Source organism: Leptidea sinapis, chromosome 11 (assembly GCF_905404315.1).
Source record: "Leptidea sinapis chromosome 11, ilLepSina1.1, whole genome shotgun sequence".
NCBI classification, from domain to species: domain Eukaryota; kingdom Metazoa; phylum Arthropoda; class Insecta; order Lepidoptera; family Pieridae; genus Leptidea; species Leptidea sinapis.
In genome coordinates, this window is record NC_066275.1 from 12,691,803 (window position 1) to 12,714,784 (window position 22,982).

At 36.6% G+C, this 22,982-nt stretch overlaps 1 protein-coding gene across 1 annotated transcript; it reads right to left on the bottom strand.

The window, feature by feature from the left end:
* Positions 1 to 2,526: 2,526 nt before the first annotated feature.
* LOC126966918 (pre-rRNA 2'-O-ribose RNA methyltransferase FTSJ3) lies at positions 2,527 to 21,972 on the bottom strand. The gene is made up of 10 exons (XM_050811206.1): positions 21,762 to 21,972; positions 20,904 to 21,661; positions 20,216 to 20,374; positions 19,936 to 20,031; positions 19,565 to 19,726; positions 18,370 to 18,574; positions 16,665 to 16,925; positions 15,363 to 15,560; positions 4,596 to 4,795; positions 2,527 to 3,020 (listed from the first exon to the last, which is right to left on the bottom strand). The coding sequence occupies exons 1-10, from the start codon at positions 21,826 to 21,828 to the stop codon at positions 2,583 to 2,585; spliced, it is 2,544 nt and encodes an 847-aa protein (XP_050667163.1). The 5' UTR covers positions 21,829 to 21,972; the 3' UTR covers positions 2,527 to 2,582.
* Between the last annotated feature and the right edge of the window lie 1,010 nt (positions 21,973 to 22,982).

Below are 22,982 nucleotides of genomic sequence, written 5' to 3' on the forward strand. Positions count from 1 at the left end.
TACATATAAACATATTGGAAATAAACATCCATATTCATCATATTAATTTTTGCACGTACCGGAATTAATATTTTTTATTTAATTCCACATTCGCAACCGAATTCTTAATAGATATCTACTATATTTTAGTTTCCTATACAGGCATCTCACCTATAACGCTGTAGTCTTATAACGTTTTCATATTACACGATTTCAATCTCCTGTATAACGAAGGGATTTCCGACATACATATTTATGTACTGTGAAATTTATAATGATTTGTAATTGTACAGTTCATAATTAACTTCGCGTACCTTTGTACGGTGTCAATTGGGTTATTACAAAATTAAACTATTTTATAAAACTTGTGTATCAAAAACTTTAATAAAATAGTACAAATAGACAAACAATTGGATATACTTGTTACGAATTGTGATAAATTATTATTATTATTACGAATTACGAGGTCCCAAACGCGTCATACGGGAATACAATAACAATAACGCGGAACCACTCTACCGCGTCAGAGAAGCTCGATAAAAAAATTGTTTACACTTTTAAAAACTAATGGGCTATTCTTGAATATTGTGTAAGGAGAGAGCGAATGTTTATGTGAGTTTTGAGCCTTTATTTTGAGCAAATTATCTCCCGGCTATTATGGAACCCAAACGCAACTATTTCCTAAAAGCCGATCAAGCGCCAGTCGAACTTACACACGATTGTTTTCGAAGTACAAGATATAAATTATTACTCTATGTAATTTAAACAATGTTTTTTTCTTTAATTTTCATCAGTTTTTTTGGAAATAAAAATATTTTTATTTGTATTCAAATATAATGTGTAATATATGTGTTATTCTCCATTAATTAAAATCATCACATTAAGCTTTTAAGTATATTTTTTTTATAATACTGACACAATTTCACACAAATTATCGTGACCCATACTAAGCACAGCCTCTAGTTATGAATACCAGACGATATATTTATATATTATACGATAAAAATACATAATAATATAAACATTTATAATAGGACAGGATCACTAACGTCGGTCTTAATTATCTTTTAACTTTTCCAGTAATACCGAGATTATTAATAATGCCAAAAGCGTCTGCCAAATCATTTCCGTACGAATAAACTCGTTAGATTTTTGAATAAGATCCCTTTACGAAGACCGTATTCTAACGATATCTATTCATATGAAATTTTAATGTTCTTCTAAATCCATCTATACATATAGACATATCATTCGCAGTCTGATAGCGGAACGGCAAAAGTGTGCTTAAAGACAATGTAAGCACACTTTTCTCCTTAGTCGTGTGTCAATCACCAAGTCTAAGTATGCTCTAAAAAAGTGCCCAAATAATACGTTCACGACGCAAAAAAATGATGGTGTGACTTATCACCGGTAAGTTATTTTATTCGTATAAGATGGCTTGGCAAAAAGCGTAAATAATTTAGTGAAACTAATAGTATTTCATTAAATATGATACAATTATTGACAAGTATTCACATCCCTTTCTCTCCCGCTTGACGGAATGAGTCAGATTAAAGGACGCGACAAGCACACAGTCAGAAATGAAAACTATAGATTCACTCTTTTTAATATTTATTTTTTAAAGGTCCAGTAAACAATGGTTAGCAATATTGTATTTTGTGCACAGAAAGTCATTGCCAGTGAATATGAAGGGCTTACAAGAACGTGAACAATAACAAGCAAGTGCTATTTACACGGTATCATAGACGTATCGTTACCTAGTGATAATTGATACTTATTTACACCACAAATGTGTAAAAGCTAATCTTTTCAGCTTTCCACGAGATAGTGAAAGAGAATTGGCGCCAGTTGCTAGCAAGAGAGAGATGTGAAGAATTTTACAAACCAAATAAGTCGAGTGGTATTTGTTCGAATCATTTCCTCGAGGTTGATTTATATTTCACCACTAAAAGACTTAAGCGTTTAAAAGTTCATGCTGATGTTTAGTCAAATTGATGCACATACAAAAGTCCAAATTAGCCATATTTATAATTTAAATAACCCTCTTTTAAACTGCTACTCCACTGATGTCACTGTCCAAATCGGGTTCTAAATTAAAAATACGCAGCTTAAACTGAATAAATGTTTACATTGCTGCCTATAGACCAATAATATGCAACTGAAGTAAACGCAGAAATCTATAGACATATCGGTCGAAGCCGTACGATATGTGCCATATTTCGGCTTTGATTTTGTATAGACAATCTATATGTATAGAACGTCATTGTTCCCTAAGGGGATTTTACAATTTATACATACGATTACTCTGCGTTTTGAAAGGCAATAATGACTTGCTTTACTTTTCGAAATTGCGTGACATATACGTAAACATTGTCGCGCAGATGTGAAATATTTACATTTGGCTTGAACAGGAATCGAACCCACATGTTTAGTCAAAATTGTTACTACTTTACAATCTCAACTATTAAAATAGTAAACGAATTGAACTTCTAAGTACGAAAACGACAAATGTATTATATCTATGAATTAGACACAAGAAAAATCAAATTATTGAACAATGCTTTATTCATAATTTATTTACATTGTTACAAGTCTCTTCACCTTTACTTTGCTTTTTTACCTCTCTGTTTAGCCGGCTTACTTTTTGGCTTCATTCCCTTTGCTTTTTTACCGCGTCCTTTTGTCTTCTCCTTAGCTTTTTGCGCTCTCATATCTTTTTTCATTCTCGGGTCAACCACCTTGTATTGTCCTTTAACACCCGACGGTCGTTTCATACGTTTCGCAGTAGTGTGTTTCTTTGCCACGACATATGTCACCTTCTTTTTGCCATCCGATTGGGCCTTTTTATATAGTTGTCTCACCTGCTGCGCCTTTTCTCGCTCGGACATATCTGCGTTGTCCATAACAGCTTCAACCTTCTTCTTTGCGCGCTCCATTTTTTTTATCATGCGTTTCTTCTTCCTAGCTTTGGCTTCGATGACTTTCTTAATTGGCCTCGCATTTATGTCTTGCATCCTGTTTTTGTATTCCTCTTTGAATTTCTGCAATCAATAAAAGCAAAAAATCAAAACGGGAATTTTCGATGCATCGCTGATAACTTCACATAAACTAGTAACTATAATAATTATGCCGACATGTCTGCACACCCAACCCGTCGAATCAAAGGCTTGTTGTCGCCAAATTCATTAAAAAAAACATGTCGGCGCGTACAACTCCGCAATTTAAAGCAACACGCACTTTTCATAAAACTCGATCTAAACGAAAACTATAATTTCCTGTGTCAATGTTTACGAAAACATTAACGCAACGGAAATCGCAATCAAATTAACATTTTGCTTATAATATAATTAAAATATAGATTAGAAATTATAATACCTATTATATATGTACAAAATATATCTTTGCTAGGCGTAGTCAACAACCCTTATGGTAAAAAAAAATGTTTATATGTTCGTTCCCTATGCGTTCCGAAACCTTTGATCAGATTGTGATGATTTCCGACTCTACTTCTCTTTATTTCTTCATACTTAACGTGGAATTCTAACGCATGCAGAATACTGCTAGTATTTATATATATACTTATGTCAAAATTATCATGTAACTGAATATATAGAGCATCTTAACGTTACAAATATAATAAGGCTTTAGAATTATTAATAAAAAATTATATTTTAGCTTGACACAAAAAATAAAAAAAACTAATTTAAACTATTGTCATATCAAAATGTAAATAATTTTAAGCGCTTAAACGTTACGGCATAGAACCGTCTTTACAGTTTTACTGCCGTATGTTCGAAAAAAAAGCTTTAAACTCTTTAGAGCAAAAAGGATTTTAAAGAGTTTTTGAAGGATGGAGAAGTGTATTTTAGAATAATTGTAGCAAATGAAACAAATTAATTTGTTAGGCGCTGCATACAATGAAGGAAAATAATATTCAAGATTAAATTCGCATCAAAATAAATAAAAATATAATATCGGTTAGTGGATACATCAATTCATTGTTTGTGTTAGGATGCTTCGTAAACATGGACGTGGTCATTACTAAAGGTCAAATTAGTAACTATTTATTAATTAAACAGTTTGTTATTTTCAAGGGATATCCCTCACTTTTGGGATTAAATATACAAATTGGATTTACATACTCGCATACATATGCTCGTGTTCCATCCAAGCTCTTACCAACTGAGCTAACCGTCCGAGTGACGCATCGACCGAAATGTATACCGTAAAGTAGATCCTGAAGATGGAGTGTGGCTCCAGACCCGAGAGTTGAATAAGACAAACATTTACGATCGATGCTTCACTCAGACAGTTAGCTCAGTTGGTAAGAGCTTGGATGGAACGCGAGCATATGTATGCGAGTATGTAAATCCACCGGACCGAACTCGAGAAGTGGGGGCGACTCCCGCATCGTTCATGAATATAGGAATTTGACCAGGCATCGTACACACCAGGCATTTGAGGAAAGAAGACTGCCTTTTACCATACGCTAAAAATAACACTCACAAAGAAACCTTAAAGTGATGATGAAGCAATAATCACCCACAGTCAATCGAGCCCCACAGTTAAATGATGTCTAAAATATGAAATGCTTGATATACAATAACATAACGTACCTCTGGAACTTGTACTTCTTTTTTCATGTGTTTCTTTTCATCTTCCTGGAACCAGTCTGGCAGGTTCTTGTCGTTGAATGCGTATCGATTCCAGCCATCATCCACAAGGTCGCGTTTAAATTTTCTGGACGTAGCGATCATTGTGCCTAGCGCTAACGTTTCTGCATCCATTTTCAAAGATTTCTTTAATCTTTTTAACTCTGTAAAAGGTAAATAAATATGTACTCAAATTATTACTACATACTCCTTAGGCGCATGTATTTGTAAAAAAGCACCCTAATTTTCAATCGAAAATTCTGACGTCAAAATATCAGCTTTTTTCAAAAAAAATTGAGGCTTTTTGTTCGTTGAAATATCTACTTTCTGATGGTGTAAAAAAAAATATAAATTACAATTGTAAATGTTCGGAAAATTTAAGTCCAACAAAAGGCATTTCATAAAGAATTCACACCTGTTATTAAGGAGCAGCAAAAATATGGATTAGAAAATCAATAAAATTGAAAAAAAAGGTTTATTTAACACTGAATCATTATCCTTTTTACATTTATAAATAGATTTGATTAATCGTAATCCATATTTTTGCTGCTACGAAACAACATATATGAAATCTGTATGAAATGCCTTTTGTTGGACTTAAATTTTCCGAACATTTACAATTGTAATTTATATTTTTTTTTACACCATCAGAAAGTAGATATTTCAACGAACAAAAAGCCCCCAATTTTTTTGAAAAAAGCTGATATTTTGACGTCAGAATTTTGGATTGAAAATTAGGGTGCTTTTTTGATATTAAGTTAAAATAAGGCGAAACAATAAATATTTTAAATCAAATAAATTACAGTGTATTTGGGACATAATAAGGTAAGTTTTCACCAAATTTCGTAGAAAAAATTTTTTTTTGAAAAAGATATAAATAAAAAACCAAAAACATGGTTTTTTGAATTTTTCACCTAAATTTTGAAGTTATGTAAAAAAAGTGTAATTACAAAAGTTGTAGATCTCTTTATTACCTACAACTTTGCCAATTAACTTTTTGCCACAGGACTTGTAGTTTTGCCGGAAATCGAGATAAACCGTTTTTTACCCTAAAACACCCCCCCTTTTCCACTTCTCGACCTCAAATCGCGTGTAATTTATTTTTCCCTTAATTTTTGTTATATTCTCGTCCTTTACCAATGGGTTTCATCCTACTATTATTTTGTTTCACTTTTTATCATTTTCAAAGGCTTCGGCACTGGTCTATAAATCTTTTACATTTCAATAAAATTTTTGTGATATGGCGTGTGGCTGCACCAGTTGGGCGCAAATTATTTCGCCAATGTCGAGTGGAATAGAAGAGACACGTTATGAATGGAAATTTTGTATAAATTTAATTTGGATAATTTATAAGTGGCAGGTTTTTTGAGTATAGAGATATTTTATATGGTTAGTTTCTAGCCTGGAACAACACAATATTATACAAAATACACTCTACATTACATATTTACAGCTTAATATTATTATATTTCACATATCTACATAAAAAATTACAATATGGAGTAAACACAGACGTTAATAAACATTCAACGTTTACTGGACTGGACGGGGAAATTTCGGTGGAAGAATATAATAAAGGGGATGAAGAAGTTAAGGACAGGAAAATACTATATGAGATACAGTACCGTCGTCCAAGCCACATTCACACAAGGAATGATCTCTAGCTCTGATCTTGTGCAGGTGGACAGGTGTGCTGGAATGACCAAGACCATTGTGGAGGTAACCCATCTTTTTTTTATGGAATAGGAGTACAAACGAGCGTACGGGTCACCTGGTGTTAAGTGATCACCGCTGCCCACATTCTCTTGCAACACCAGAGGAATCACAAGAGCGTTGCCGGCCTTTGAATGAAGGTGTACGCGCTTTTCTTGAAGGTACCCATGTCGTATCGTCCCGGAAACACCGCACAAGGAAGCTCATTCCACACCTTCGTAGTACGAGGAAGAAAGCTCCTTGAAAACCGCACTGTGGAGGACCGCCACACATCCAGATGGTGGGGATGATATCCTAACTTGTGGCGTGTCGTGCGAAAGTGAAATTCGGCGGCAGGAATCAGGTTAAACAGCTCTTCGGAACACTCCCCGTGATAAATGCGGTACAAGACACACAATGAAGCGACGTCTCTACGCAACGCCAAGTGATCCAGCCGTTCACAGAGCGCTAGGTCCCCGACAATTCGAGCTGCTCTGCGTTGCACGCGGTCAAATGGATCGAGCTGATACTGGGGTGCGCCAGACCAGAGATGACAGCAATACTCCATGTGAGGCCGGACCTGCGCTTTGTAGAGCGCTAGAATGTAGGCCGTAGGGCCGGCTTGAAGTATTGCCGTGCTCTATTTATGACGCCCAGTTTCTTCAAAGCCAATTTGGCTTTGCCCTCCAGATGGCCACGGAATTGGCAATCGCTCGAGATTTCGAGACCCAGTATTCCGATACTAGGCGAGGCTTTTAGGGAAATGTTCTCGAAGAGCGGTGATACGGCAATTGGGGTTTTTTTAGTGGTAAACGCGCAAACTTGAGTCTTCTGGGGGTTAAATTGGACAAGGTTCAACTTACTCCATTCCGCGACCTTCTCGAGAGAGGACTCGATAGAAGACACAAGTTTCTCCCGGCATTGATCGACGTTTTCCCAAGAGAGACCTGCATGGCCCGTGTATACGGCATCACCAGTGCTGTCACCTGCATAGCAATGTATGTTGGCGGAGTCCAACATATCATTGATATGCAGAAGAAACAGCGTGGGAGACAGAACACAGCCTTGGGGCACTTCAGCATTCACGGGCTTCGGGTTCGAGCAATATCCGTCGACAACGACCTGTATGCTGCGCCCAGTGAGGAAGCTGGAGGTCCACTTGCATAAGCTCTCGGGAAGCCCAAATGATGGAAGAAGCGAGGAGCGCCTTGTGCCATAAACGATCAAAGGCCTTCGCTATATCCAGGCTAACTGCCAGGCCTTCCCCCTTGCTTTCAATAGCCGCCGCCCATCTATGTGTTAGGTATACCAGAAGATCGCCAGTCGACCGACCATGGCAAAAGCCGTACTGCCGGTCGTTGATCAACTGGTGACCCTCAAGGTATACCAAGAGCTGGCGGTTAATTATGGTCTCCATGATTTTGGAGAGTAGGGAGGTAATAGCGATAGGCCTGTAGTTTGCCGGATCCGAACTGTCTCCTTTTTTTGGGATCGGATAGACAAGGGCTGACTTCCATGAATCAGGGACTACGCCTTTAGAATAAGAGTGCCGGAATAAACGCGTTAGCACCGGCGTCAACTCAGGGGCACACGTTCTCAGCACGATTGGAGAAATGCCATCCGGCCCGCTCGACTTCCTGACGTCCAACGAAAACAGAGCTCGCCGAACAGTTTTCTGTCTGAACTGTACTTCAGGCATGGAGCTCATCGCCGCGGGATGGTCGGCGGTGTTTTTCCGTTGTCGTCAAGAGTCGAGTTGGAGGCAAAACGAGTGCACAGGAGATCGGCTTTCTCTTTTGCCGTATGGGCCAGGGTGTCATTCCTCGTGTGCAACGGCGGCATGGACGGCTGGTTGAAGTTACCAAGAGCAGCTTTCGACAACGACCAGAACTTGCGTGTTCCGGTCGGGTAACTGGAAAGCTGCTCGATTTCGCACGGGCGATTTGCCGCTTAAAAAATCTGGAGGCACGGTTATATTTCCTCTTCAGAACTTTGCAGTTCGGATCCTTTGAGCCCAGCGCCGCAACCCAAGTTCGATGGGATGGGGGCAAGGGATGGCCTCCGGTCCTCGACACTAACCTATGCGAAACATAGCGGCACTAGGCCGCTACTTCACGCCGGTATTCTGTGCGAGTGTGGTAAGTAACCCGGACGAGTCTGGCCCGATTGTGCTGACATCATAAGACGGCAGCGTGACTCTCCCACTTTCAAAAAGCCCGTAGTCGCCTCTTACGACACCCTTGGACCTGGGACTACCCTATTCTTTTTACGCCCCGGGGCAGCACAGGGTAAAATATAATATGTCTGCATGTCTATGAGAAAAAAACCATGGACGCCTTGGTATATCTGGTTGGACCGAGGCATAGAATTTACCTTTAACCAATTTTGAATCATTCCAGTATGTATTCCAGGACTTGTCGAGATAAGTTTTAGAAAGTGCACTCAGATCTTGGGAACTATTTTTAAAATATTCATAAGAACCCATTTGTAATAGCAGATTTAGCACAAGAGTCTGCTGTTTCATTGCCTGCAATGCCAGAATGACCTGGAATCCAGACAAGTGTTAAGTCTATTCCATTTTGATGACAGGAAAATAGAGCCTCCCTAATCTGAAGAATAATTGGATGTCTTGACTTACTCCGGAATGGGTTTTCCTTGATGGATGATAAACAACTAAGGGAGTCAGTAAAAATAACAGTTTGATTCAGGTTATGGGAGCGGGTAAATAGGATTGCTTCTAATAAGGCAACGGCCTCCCTGTAAACACCGAAGACCCAGCAGGCTGCGCCAACACAACTTTGAAGCATCAGGGTAGATAAGAAGGTGATTTGACCAGTTCTGATGAACTAAGCATTGAAATTTCGAATTAGTATCGGGGGCTCTTTTGAACAAACCAAGATCAGAACCAAGAAGAGTAACGACGGAAGGATTTAAAACCAGGGCTCTATATGATGTGGAGAATAGAGGACTCATCGATAAAGATAACAAGAGATGAGGGAGATTGGTAAACTTACGGAAACTATCAAATAGATAAGAAGAGGGATTGCGTGAGCTAAGGACTTGAGATAGCTGGTCCAATTTGGTCCACAATGGGTGGAAGGAAAGCTGTAACATTTTGCTGGCAAACCGGTCACATAGGTATTGCCGTCGGAGATGTAAAGGAGGATCAACACATTCGACTTGTAGAGCGTTAGTGGGGGAAGACACCCCGCTACTGCGCGTAGAACATTGATGCCCTTTTCACATTTATTAATTACATATTCGGTATGAGCCAATCCGTTCAGTCTGTAATCAAGGAAAACTCCAAGGAACTTTGCCTTATCTACCAAGTTGATGAGTTGGTCCTCATAGTAAAAGCTAAAGGTAGGGATAGATCTCTTCCTTGTAAACACAACTGCCTGGCATTTAGTCACTGACAAAGATAGGCCGTGGTCGGAGAGCCATTGCCCTAAATAGTACAAAGCAGAGTTGAGGCATTGGGATATTTCCTTTACAGAGCCTGAGCTATGATAAATGACAATATCATCAGCATACTGCAAGATGTTACAAAAATTATTAACGGACAAATCTAGATCCTGAGTATATATGCTGTATCGCAAAGGACTGAGAACAGAGCCTTGGGGAAGACCTTTCCACACTACTCTGGGTGGGATACTGGAAGACTGGTGTTTTACTATAACTGACCTGCCAGAAAGCAGGTTACATATGTAATGTGTTATCCTCGGCGGTACACTCAGCTGGTGCAGTTTTTACCTGAGCAACGGAAGAAGTACATTTATCATATACAGAGGTTACATCGATAAAAACACCCACAAGGTATTCACCCTTACCAAAGGCAGTTCGAATGTCTGTATTCAGTATACTGAGGCTGTCTGCAGTACTGAGGCCCTTGCGGAAACCGAAATGCGAAGCGGCCAGCAGTCATCTGCCTTCCATAATTCCACTTTAATCGGTTCTTAAGGAGGATCTCCGTAACTTTTGCTAAGGTGGACGATGCTTTTTTCCCAGGCTTGAGAAGAGTGATCACTATTTGAGACTTCCAGGAATCTTGAATTATTCCTTTTTCAGAAAAACCATTAATCAAATTTAGAAAGGAATATTTAGATATGTTCTTTAAATTTACCAAAAAAGAGTAGGGAACGCCATCTTCTCCAGGGGATGAATCTTTTAGACCTCCAAGAGCAATCTGAAGCTCTGAAAAAGAAAAGGGAGCATCCATTTCGCACATTATGGGTGCTGGCGTAGAAATAGCGGGGAACATATGGTGGAGCAAGTTTGTCAGCAAAAGTACTAAGCCACTCAGATGGATTGTTGGAGTTTGGATCGGAGTAGTTAAGGGTTCTGCGCAATCTTCTTATGTTTAGCCAAACAATAGAAGAAGGCGATCTGGGGTTAAGTGATTCACAGAACTTAGTCCCTGCCAAGCTTTTTCTTTTTTGATACCATCCTTTTAGTTTTAGCACCAATACGTTTATATTTTATGAAGTTCTCTTCTGTCATTTGGGCTGCGTACTCTTTCTCTGCTGCCACTCTCTCATTGAACAAGTCTTTGCACTCCCCATCCCACCAGGGACGGGAAGGCAAGTTATATGAGACAGAAAGATTTTTACGGGGATTATTGGAATCGGCCGAAGAAATAAGAGATTTGACAAACTGTTCATAGTAAGTCAAGAGATTACCATCACACTGAAGGTCAGGAAGGGAGTTCAACAAATCATCCACGGTTTGAAGCATAGCGAGACCAATCTGCGTTCCGCAATTTATATTTTAGTAAGGGGTTGGGGATTGGGGAGAGGAATTGACTTATTATTTAGAGTAAGCATAATAGGGAAGTGGTCGCTACCATAGGTAGTAGGAAGAGTTTGCCAGGATAGCTGAGATGCAAGGGAAGTTGAAGAAATGGATAGATCTTCTGCCAATTTTTGGTTCTGATTGGGGTAAACTCTGCGGGTCGGAGAGCCATTATTCAGGATACAAAGATTCATATCCTCAAAGATGTCAACCAACAACGGAGCAAACCCGTCACAGTTGTAACTCCCCCACAAAGTGTGGTGGGCGTTAAAATCACCCATAATCACAGTGGGACTGGGGAGAGAAGTTAGAATAGTTTCAATTTCTGGAATAAGGGAGGGGGGCATGGATGTGGAATATACAAAGAGAGGAAGGAAATATTTACAGCTCTCACAGCAACAGCATTAATCTGATTACTGTGAGGGGGGATAGGAATAGAAGAAAAAGAAATGTTTTGCCGAATGAAAATTGCACTACCCGCATAGCCGTCATCTCTGTCATCCCGCAAACAGAAGAAACCAGGGACTCGAAATCGGGCTCCAGGTCTCAGCCATGTCTCCGAGATGGCAATTATAACAGGGCTATGAAGGTTAATTAATGATATAAGATCTTGTTTCTTAGAACGGATACTTTTACAGTTCCATTGCAGAAGAACTGTTGGGGCCATTGTTCAAGATCTTAAAAAGACGGGTTAGATTTTGGGCAACGTTGGGCGGTAATGGAAGTTCGCTGCATGGAGCAACGATGCTGAGGAACAATGACGAAAGGTCTTCTAACATTTTTCCTTGGGATTGAAGGAAGTCGGTTTGGCTGTTGCCAAGAGCACAGCCATTGGGAAGAGCGTCATGGGCCTGCTTATTGTAACCCTTTGCTAAGGGAGTACGGAGTCGAGGAGAACGAATAATTGTCTCCCGATAGGATCTTTTAGGGTTGGAGCTGGGTTGGTAGGTTGGGAAGAGTTAACGGGCAGAGGGGAGAATGTACGAGAGGAGAAGAACTCCCTTGTCATCTCCGCATATGACCTGCGGACTGGGGGGAAACGAGCCGATGCATCTTAATACGATATATTATCCTGAGACATAATACGCTTTATGTTTTCTTGGCGTAAAAACTCTGGACAGTTCTTATCCGACGCAAAATGACTGCCTGAGCAATGCAAGCAGGAAGCTTTTTCTTTTGGAACATCGCAGGACTCGCCTGTGTGGAGCTGGGCACATCTGTAACACCTGGGCTTAGACCTACACTATGCTTTATCGTGGCCAAAACAACAGCAATTCAGGCACTGAGGGACGTATAAAATGAAAAAAAATTTGAGGGAAGCATCTGGCCTCTAAAAGTCAAAACAACCGATTGAGTGGGCACCCACTCTACAATACATTCAATGATGTTCTTGCGGTTTAAGCGGCGGGCTTTCAAAACCTCGCCACAGCCAATCGGCAGTTCCAGGGATTCAACAAAGTCCTCCATAGACCAGTCTACAGGGACACCTCGGACTAGGCCCATCCGAGTAATGTTATAAGTCGGAATTACTGCTTTATATTTTGTCAAAGTCAGAATTTGGTTACTTAGAAAGTCATTAGCTGCTTGAGCGTTTGAAAATTCGACACTTACTCTGTTGCGGCCAACACTTTTAACACCGTCCTTAACAATGTGCGTGAATTTATTTTGGTGTAGGAATAGTCCAAACTTCAATGCACGGATAGATGTGCCTGCAGATGGGTCCGAGACCTCCCTGGAAACGTGAACTATAAACGGACCTTTGTCATCCTTACTGTAACCTTTAGGGCCTTCAGCGAACGACGGATGCGTGTACATAGTTTGTACGGACGCTTGGGGGGGATTTAAACCTGATTTTTTCCCGCTTTCTGTAGCGGGCTCATCGGATTCGACATGTCGCTTCCGAGAGGAGACAGCCTGTCGAGACGTATTTCTAGACCCATCGGGATCTAGTGGAACCGGAGGGGGTTCCACCTCCATTCCCGACACACTAAATTACACCACCACCAATAAACAATAGGTAAAACACAAAAACCGGCCACTTTTCAACAAAAAAAAACACTCCGAAAAACACCACACGTGTGTCAACCAAAGCCAACACGACACGATCGAATCCATCTTTTACATTTTCAAAATTATATTTATTTTCATTTGTCACATACAAAATCAACGTCGTTGTCACGACTGTGACAATAGATGGCGTCACTGTCACACTTTACCGACTAATTTATTCTCTATTATTTAGGACATATCGAACTAATTTGGCTTACAGCGGGCCTACCATGAACTCTTATTCCGATTCAATTGATAACCTAAAATGAACTGCTTTTCTATTTCGTACCACGACGTGATTAGAGCTACCTAATTTAGGATGCCGTCAAATCAACTGATAAAATCGCAATGATGTCAATTGAATGTCAAAAATTATGTCAATTGAATCGCAAACTGAGGTGTTATTTCAACATAAACTGGATAGCTTATTTGTCAAAATGCGCGATTTGAAAAAAGTTGGTACTTCCTTAGAGGACAGTGAATCGTGTTGTTAATAACTTTTAAAAAATAGTGAAAACGTACAGAAGAGGAAAATTTTATTGATGAGAATACTTTATTGGACTTTTTTGTAAAACTAAATACTTAAAATAAATACCAAAAATGAAAATTCTAAAGACGAGGCAGTAAGGGCCCGTCTATAGCCTGTACGCAAGAACGAATTAAAAAAAATGTACTCTGTGGTAGGACCACAGAGTACATTTTTTTAATCAAACATCAATGGAGGTGCGTTCATAACTCGTTATTTTAACGACCACCTAAGCAAACATTTAATTTGTAATTCAAAGAACTATATTACTATTATTTAATAAGTACAAAAAAGGGCTTAATGGTTTATAATTTGACAATATAAAGCGCAATTTTAAAATGTATTTTTAGTACTTTATTAGTATAAAAACCGCTAAAATGATATCATTTTAGGTTTCGAAACGCAATTTTATTTCGTCCATTCTTCATAAGCGATCCAAACGCCATTCAGTAAAAGGCACTTCATGGTACGAATTTTAGTGATTCAGTTAAGGTACCTAAACTGAACTGCATCGGATACGCATCGCTTATTAAAAGTTGATGGTAGTTCCTCAGGTCACAATAACTCCCAAACACCGTAAAAGGTGGAACTCAAGTAAACAAAAAAGAATTAAAAAGCCATATATGTATTGTCCAAATTACAGTTGGAGAGGGAGAGAATAATTGCACTGCTATTTATAATTGAGTTGCTTACATAGTTACATTTAAGACCTAAAAATAGGAACTGTGTTCCATGGCTGCTGTTAGCTTGTCACCCACTGAAAATCCACTGTTAGTGTTGGAATTAGAGTTATCCTAATACAAATTTCAAATATCATGTTGAGTGGGTGTCCTTTTTGTGATATCATATTTTTATTTTGTTCTTTTGTTAATTTTATTATTTATATAGGTATGTTATGTATGAATAAATACTTAAGCCCTTTACTTTACTTTTATCTTACTTTATTTAGAAATGAAAACTTAGTATTTTAAAAATGTTGTTCTTGTGAAAATAATGAATTTAAAACTGGTAATTAAATTTAATAAATGTTTGAAGTAAATCCATCGAACAGCTTTATATTACAAATATTGCTTAGTAGATAATATTAATTACTTTTAACCATGTGTTGCCTTTAGTAAGGCAGTAGGTACGCGAGTAACCATTGATCGGTCCGGTCCTAGTTACCATTAACCATTTGTCTAGAATCATTACAGGACTGGTCCGAGTAACCATTTTAACCAATTAATAGTAGAAATCCGCGTACTCACAAATAGAACCATTAATTATAGTTATTAACCAAGTGTCATAGATTAATTTAGTATCTTAATTAAATAAATACTTTTACCTTAAAACCAATATAGATATCTACCCCTAAGTGCACCCCGTTTCAATATACAACCATTTTTTGATAATTCAATGTTAAGATGTACGGATTTTTCCTTGTATGAAATCGATCTGATTTTATTCTATGTATTAAAACTGCTTTCTTGCTTTTTAAATTGACATTTAAAACTAAAGGCAATAGAAAGTTACGACCGTATAAAAGAAAGATGCCTATGCGAGAGATTTAATCTTCGAATCATAAATAGCCTCTGATGTTTAACAACTGATTTGAAAAATATTTTTTTTTATGGAAACCTGATTCTTATCTACATTATTACTAATATTTGCAAGCTTTGTGAGTTTTATCTTACCTGGATCTTGAGAAACAACTTCAAAGCCATCTTTTTTACTCTTTTTAGCACCAACTTTCCCATCAGTAGGTGCAATGTTATCCTCCACATCATAGTCACTATCTGATGATTCTTCATCTGAGCTTTCTGGCGCAGCATCTATTTTTCTTTTAGTTCCTTTTTGCTGTGCAGTAGGAATGCCTTCAGCAACTTTTTTCCCTGTTCAGTATTAACAATTAATGGTTCAGTGTAAACACATCTTTATTTTATATTTTAATATCTATCTGTATACAAAATTATAAAGTTGTAACAAATTATTTATATAACAAAGCAAGTACTGTCAATTCATAATAGTATCAATTGTTGGGGTTGAGCAGGTTCCCAACTGTAAATTACATCCTGAAGATGGCATCACACCTCGAGATTTGATCAAACATACCAAGATTTACAGATCATGTAGCATTCAGACATTTAGCTTAGCAGTTAACTGTTAACGTGTTACAAGTGTCTCTAAATCTGCTGCTTTAAATAACACATTCTCAGTCTTAACTTTTAAGCAAAAATAAGATTTGTATATTGAACCCTAGAAGTGAAGCAGGTCACTTAAAATAAAAATAAATTGTTTTTACCTATCAGACAGATATGTGTAATTATTTATTAGTATTTCTCATGCGTGTTTTTATTTAAAATAGTACAGTATAGGCTATCTAACACTAGGCGATACTCAGCTAGTCTTAAATATCGATTTATGTAAATTCGGGGAGTGGGGCTCTGGAACTGCTTTATCCATGTGTGCTGGGGTAATGATCAGTGAAATGTAAACACAATGTTCTACAAAACAGTTGATCTTTACTGCATTTAAAAACAAGCCACGAATACCCATTATGCTTATATCTTATACACAAGAGACAATATGTATTTTATGACAATAAATTCCGAAGGCCGTTTCACCTGATTCCTGCCGACGAATTCCACCTTAGCACGACACAACACAAATTAGGATATCATCCCCACCATTCGGATGTGTGGCGATCCTCCACAGTGCGGTTTTTAAGGGGCTTCCTTCCACGTACTACAAAGCTATAGAATGAACTTCCATGTATGATGTTTCCCGGATGATACGACGTGGGTACTTTAAAAAAAAACGCGTACACCTTCCTTAAAGGCCGGCAACGCTCCTGTGATTCTTCTGGTGTTGCAAGAGAATGTGGGCGGCGGTGATTATTTAACACCAGGTGACCTGTACACTCCATAAAAAAGAAAGACATAATTTTATGCAGCTGAAACTGCTGGACCAATCTATTATATAAAACACTACAATACCTTTATTTCTGTATGTTGCAGCCAATTTATCCAAGTCCACTCCTTCATCTTCCTCATCAGAAATATCATTAAAGCTATCCTTTTGGAACCAGAGTTCAGCTTTCATAGATCGCTTAGACACAGGGTCTGTATCATCCAAGTCCGTAAGCAAAGGATTGTTCTTTGTGTTAACTGGTTTTTTCACAATATTGCTGTTCCGTAATGTGTTTAATTTTGTTATTTTATCAATTTTTTTAGATTCATTTTCTGAATCCGAAAAGGCTGAAACAAATTATTTCTTATGATTTAGACTTTCATACATAACTATACAATGAAATGAAATGTTTTTTCCCTTTAAATCCATGGAGCTTGTTAGCAAGGACTGCGGGCCTACCATGAACTCTTATTGTGATTCACTTGACAACCTAAAATGAACTGCTTTCGTACCACGACGTGATTAGTGCTATCTAATTCTATCTAAACCGAAATGATATCAGTTGAATCGCAAACTGATTTAATTCGTTCATTCATTCATACCATGAGGTAATGTTTCAACCTAAACTGGATAGCTTATTTGTCAAAATGAGCGATTTGAAAAAAGTTGGTACTTCCTTAGAGGAAAGTGAATAGTGTTGTTAATAACTTTTAAAAAATAGTGAAAACATACAGAAAAGGAATATTTTATTGATGAAAGATGAGATGAGAATACTTTATTGGACTTTTTTGTAAAACAAAATACTGAAAATAAATACCGAAAATGAAAATACTAAAGACGAGGCAGTAAGGGCCCGGGCCATAGCCTGTTCGCAAGAACGAATTAAAAAAAAATGAACTCTCCTGTCAAATCAAAGATCAATGGAGGTGCGTTCATAACTCGTTATTTTTACGAAAACATCTAAGCATACATTTCATTTGTAATTCAAAGAATTATAGTTATTTTTATTACTATTATTTAATAAGTACAAAAAGGCCTTAATGGTTTATAATTTGACGCTATAAAGCTCAATTTTAAAATGTATTTTTAGTATTTTCTACGCAAAAAAACCGCTAAAATCATATCATTTCGAGTAAGAGAGACAAACTTATGCAACGACTGTAGAGCGTCTACTCTTTCTCACACCGCGGACCAGACAAATTTATTTAGTTCATTCTTCATAAGCTATCCAAACGCCATTCAGTAATAGGCACTTCGTGGTACGAATTTTAGTGATTCAGTTTAGGTACCTAAACTGAACTGTATCAGAATAGCATCGCTTATTAAAAGTTGATGGTAGGCGTGGGCCTAATTAAAGCGCCAGACTATTAAATAATCAGAATGCCTTTTTTATTAACTAACATAACTACTAAATAACACTAATTACAAAAACATAACACATTAATTAACAAATTTAAAAAAATTATGGTGGTTAGTTGTTTCATTTGTTGTTGTTTGTAAATAATTATTAAAAGTACATTAAAATTAAATTTTATGATGATCGTAAATCACACTGTAGAATGCAAAGCACTCCACAAACGTTTTTGTTCAAGACGTTTCTTGTAAGTATGTTATATAATTTACTTCTAAATAAATATAAATTAAATGGCTCACAGAATACAAATTTTGGTTTCATGTGATTATTTTATCACCATTCATCATAACTTCTTCAAGTAATATATCTACATAATATGGTGACGGAACCTATACATAGTTATATAAGGTATGTATTCAAATTCAATTTTTTATTACCAAGCGACTCCTTTTCATGGTCACTTTCTGAATCTGACTCCATTTCCAATTCACTGTCAGAGTCTTTGTAGTAAAGCCCCGAAGAGTCTAACTTCGATGATTCTACATCATACTTTGTATATTTCTGTTTAACTCTCAACTCATCATCAGAGTCATCTTGCTCTGCCACTATGTCTGGTGGTTGGTCTATCACCATATTCAATTGCTGAAATTAATACCAATGGTTACAAAGAGAAAAAAAAAATATACCAATGGTTATAAAGAGAAAAGGATAAACAAATTTTTAATAAAATTTGTTACGGTGTGTGATGGCATTATGGCAAATTAAATTAGTCAAAAAGTATCAAAAGTACAAAAGAGTGGGTCTAAATAGCGATGAGTAAGGACTGGGAAACCTCTTATATGGTATTTGGTGAGTATTGCATGATATTTAGACTAGGATTATTTTATTCTTGTTTGCTGAGTTCTTGTAACAGGTTTCGTCATGCTCGCTTAAATGTCACTGCTTGTGGAGGCGACATGGGACGGGTCGTCCCCTTCCCTAAAATATGGTTGAGGGAGGAGATGGCTGGCTCATGCGTCATACTTGTGAACGGGCGCTGCTTGTGGTGGCAGGATGATCCTGTTGCCGGGGACTCGGTTTCAGATTCTTAAAAGTTATTGTGTTGTTTTATATAAGTATGGATATATATCTATTTATTTATTTATAATCGCTTATAAAATACTCACAGAATACCTTTATTTATTTATTAATGGTGTATGTGGATGATGCAGCTACTGTACTCAATAACTTTTGTATTAATTTACATTTACTTTTTTGACTTACTTGTGTAAGACATTGACTATTTGACGTTTGAGTGTGTCTGTTGCATCATTTTACATATTATATTATAATTTGAAATGATTTGTACATTGATGTACTTAAATGTAAATCTTGATATAAAAGAGTAGCAATTAGTTTCTTGCTACTTCTTCTCATTAGCTCAACCCTTTACAAAGTAGCGGTAGATTCAATAAGAAAAATTTTCATTCAAAAGTTCACTTAAGAAACATTTTTATATTTGCTTTGCAATCTTTGTCTAGTATATTATAAGGAGTATTTTGTACTATTGTATAACAGAGAAGTGGAACAAAAACAAGCAATTTAGCATGTATTGATGCCTTAGTATGAACCAAATCTAAGTTCTTTTTATACCTTTGCATTCTTAATATCAGACAAACTGAACATGTCGTTACATTCCAAGATTGGCCCATCATCACCTTTCAAAACCATTTTAAGATTCATCTTCTCTGCTAACTTTTGTCTTTGTTTATTTAGCTGCTTCCGTTTTCTTTTTAAACTGCGCTTCTCTTCTTCCTAATGACAAAACAAATTATACAAAAAATCTATTATATATTAAAATGAATAGAAGATGTCAATATAAGACTGATTGTCTTATATGTATGGTGGATGCCGTCAACACATTATTAATAAGTACATTCATATCAAAACTATATTTTATACATTAATATCTACTATTGTTAGTTGTTCGTTGAAAAACTGAAGTTTTGGAATATTAAAAAAACCTGTAATTCAGCAACTTCAGCATCAACTCCATCATCTTCATCTTTTTCATCACTATCTGCCTCCACTTCCTCCTCTTTTTCATCCTCTTTTTTTTCCTGAAGAATAATTTATTACATATGAAACTTAGCTTATAAGTATAAAGTTGTGTATAATGCAATTACATACACATACACAGGCAAAACAATGTGAATATAATAAAAACATGATAAACTTTAAACATAGACCTCAAAAATGATTTCTAGATCTTCTAAATAAATTGGGCATGTTGAAAAATCTTACCTCAGCACCCAGGGAATTTTTCCAATCTTTAATGTGTTTTAACCAGTTAAGAATTGATTTCACATCTTTTCGACCCAAAACTTTGATATCTTTACAGCATTCTTTGATTTCAATTGTAGTCAGTGGATGATTCTCTATTTCTTTGTCATCAAATACAATCTGCAAATATACCATATGTAATATTTTATCACACTAGTACTAATTTTGATGGAAGAATCGAATGTAAACAAAATATTTTGCACTGTATTGTTTACCCTGAAATTCTGCACAACAAAAGTCGAGTTTAAGATGGATTTATTAGTTTTAATTGAGTTGTTAAGGACTCTTCCATTGATTATTGCTACAGTTCAACAATTCCTAATTATATACAACACTCATATACTATTATACTCCTTAAAGGGGTCTGAAACTTATAGCTCAGTACTTGGTTTCATGTTTTCTCAATTTTTATGGGAATAATCAGTTAGAAATTATCTTTGCTGCAAATAGAATGCTAGCAAAGTTTAGATCACACCAATAATAATTATATCTAAAGGTTGTCTCATTACATGTGTAAGAGAGCTTCTTAAATTGAGAACAATACATGAAATTCCAAGTAGCCATTAGCAATTGTTTTATCTGTTAAACTCTCTAAAAACCAATAACATTGTAATTTCAGTTTATTAAAAAGGAAAATATGATAGATTACCTGAGAACATTCTTGAAGTAGATCTATTGGATCATCATTACCTAAAAATTCCGTCACCATAACCTTGTGGTGTGTAGTATAATCATTCTCTTTGTACCCTTCTGCTTTTGCTTTCTTTTGTTTCTCAGGGTGTAATATACTATTCTTGCTTTTCTTTACAATTTCCAAATCTTCAAATACATATTTAGGGTCCAACAATTTAGGATCAATACTGTCAGGAGCCACATAGCCTTGGCAGACAACAAAAATCTCAGATGATTCATTACGGGATGCCTGTGGCTTTGTGGCATGAACTTTCTTAAAAAATTGTTTCAATACCCATAATAATGCATGGTAATCCTTGGATCTGAAAACTTTGGTCACAAACCACCCCCCCTGCCTTAAGAAATTGGTTGCTAATTTAAGGGCACTCAAGGTGAGACTTGCTTGTTGATAGGCATCATGGATCCAATTAAGACCAACATTGGGAGCACCATCATGCAAAACAACATCAGCTTTCCACGTTTTAATCTCCTTTTTAATTGCTGATTTACATTTTTCAGTTGTAATGTCCTCAGTCAAACTGATACAGCCAGGTACTTGCTTTATGGGAAACAAATCTACACCTATGACTACACTTGAAACCGGCATATTTTGGTGGGCCACCTGCATCCACCCACCAGGAGCAGCACATAAATCGATACATACTCGTGATTTTTGTAGAAATCCGAATTTTCTATTGAGTTGTATTAGCTTGAAGGCTGCTCTTGAACGAAACCCTGGAATATTTCAAATGAAGCCGTATTAACTAATTATTAAACAATGAACCTTTTTTCACATAATATCAAAAATAATAGAAAACAGAATAATAAAAAATACCTGTTTCTTTAGCTAACTGATAATATTTATCTTTTCTTTGTTTTCCTACTTTAGTTTTCTTTCCCATTTTTATTTTGTTAAATTTTAAACATCATACCACTAAAATATACTTAATATTTGACTACGAGCCTATGGATATTTTATATAATAGGAAATTAAGTAAAACATTTAAACAATTAAGGTTATGTTTTTAATGTCATGTCACAATTATTAGTAGTGCACTCGCATGGTATTTCATTTTGACATTTATGTCAATTTTACCAAAATAATTGTTTTTTTTTCTTACGGAACCTGAACCAATATATTTGGTTAAAGTAGTAGGTAGTCGTAATTTATTACTTCTTAAACAAAATTTATCCATAGGTGCTGAATCGATGTCACCACAAGCCAGCGGCACATCAGTTAAACACTCTGTTCTATTATACCTGCAACAAATATACATGCAATTAGACTATAAAGGACAATACACAAATATATTAGATTCAGGAGGTATAAAGTTCTTCATCTAGCCAAACTCCACTTGATTAATTATAAAGAGACGAAGTTTTAAAGCAATATATTAATATACCTAATCTAGCCATAAATACTGAAACAAATAAAAAAATATATAAAACAATGTTCAAAGTGTGTTACTTTAATACATAAATATAAACAATTTAAAATATAAAAGGCTTATGTATTATTTATGAACAGAAGTACGCACTCTTTCCATGGGAAAATTCTTCACTGCCAATCATATGGATTGTTTTAGGGACTCCAAATAATCCTGGCGTGTAGAGTAAGCCGGACTCGCCAAAACTGGCCCCAAATCATAATCCAGCGGATTAAGATCGAGACTAGACGACGACCAGTCTTCAGTTCTGATGAAGTCCGAAACGTTCGTTTCAAAAATCAAACCAAGACTGCGTAGACCGAGCTCTATGACCCGGCGTCGAGTCTTGCTGGAGGGATCATACTTGGTTATTGAACATGGTGTTGGGGTTCACTACCTTCTCAATTATAGTATCTTGTTACACTTGTGCCGATGTTTTGATACCTTTTTCACAAAAGTATGGCTCAGTCACTCCACCAAACCATCACTGAAGTCGGATAGTGTCCACGTTGCACTCTGTCAACTAATTGGAAAACTTCCTTAGAGCTTTGAGCATAAATACGGTCATTTTGTTAGTTAAAGTGTGTTCAGTAGTTATTTCGATTTTACCACCCTATACTTTTTTAAAT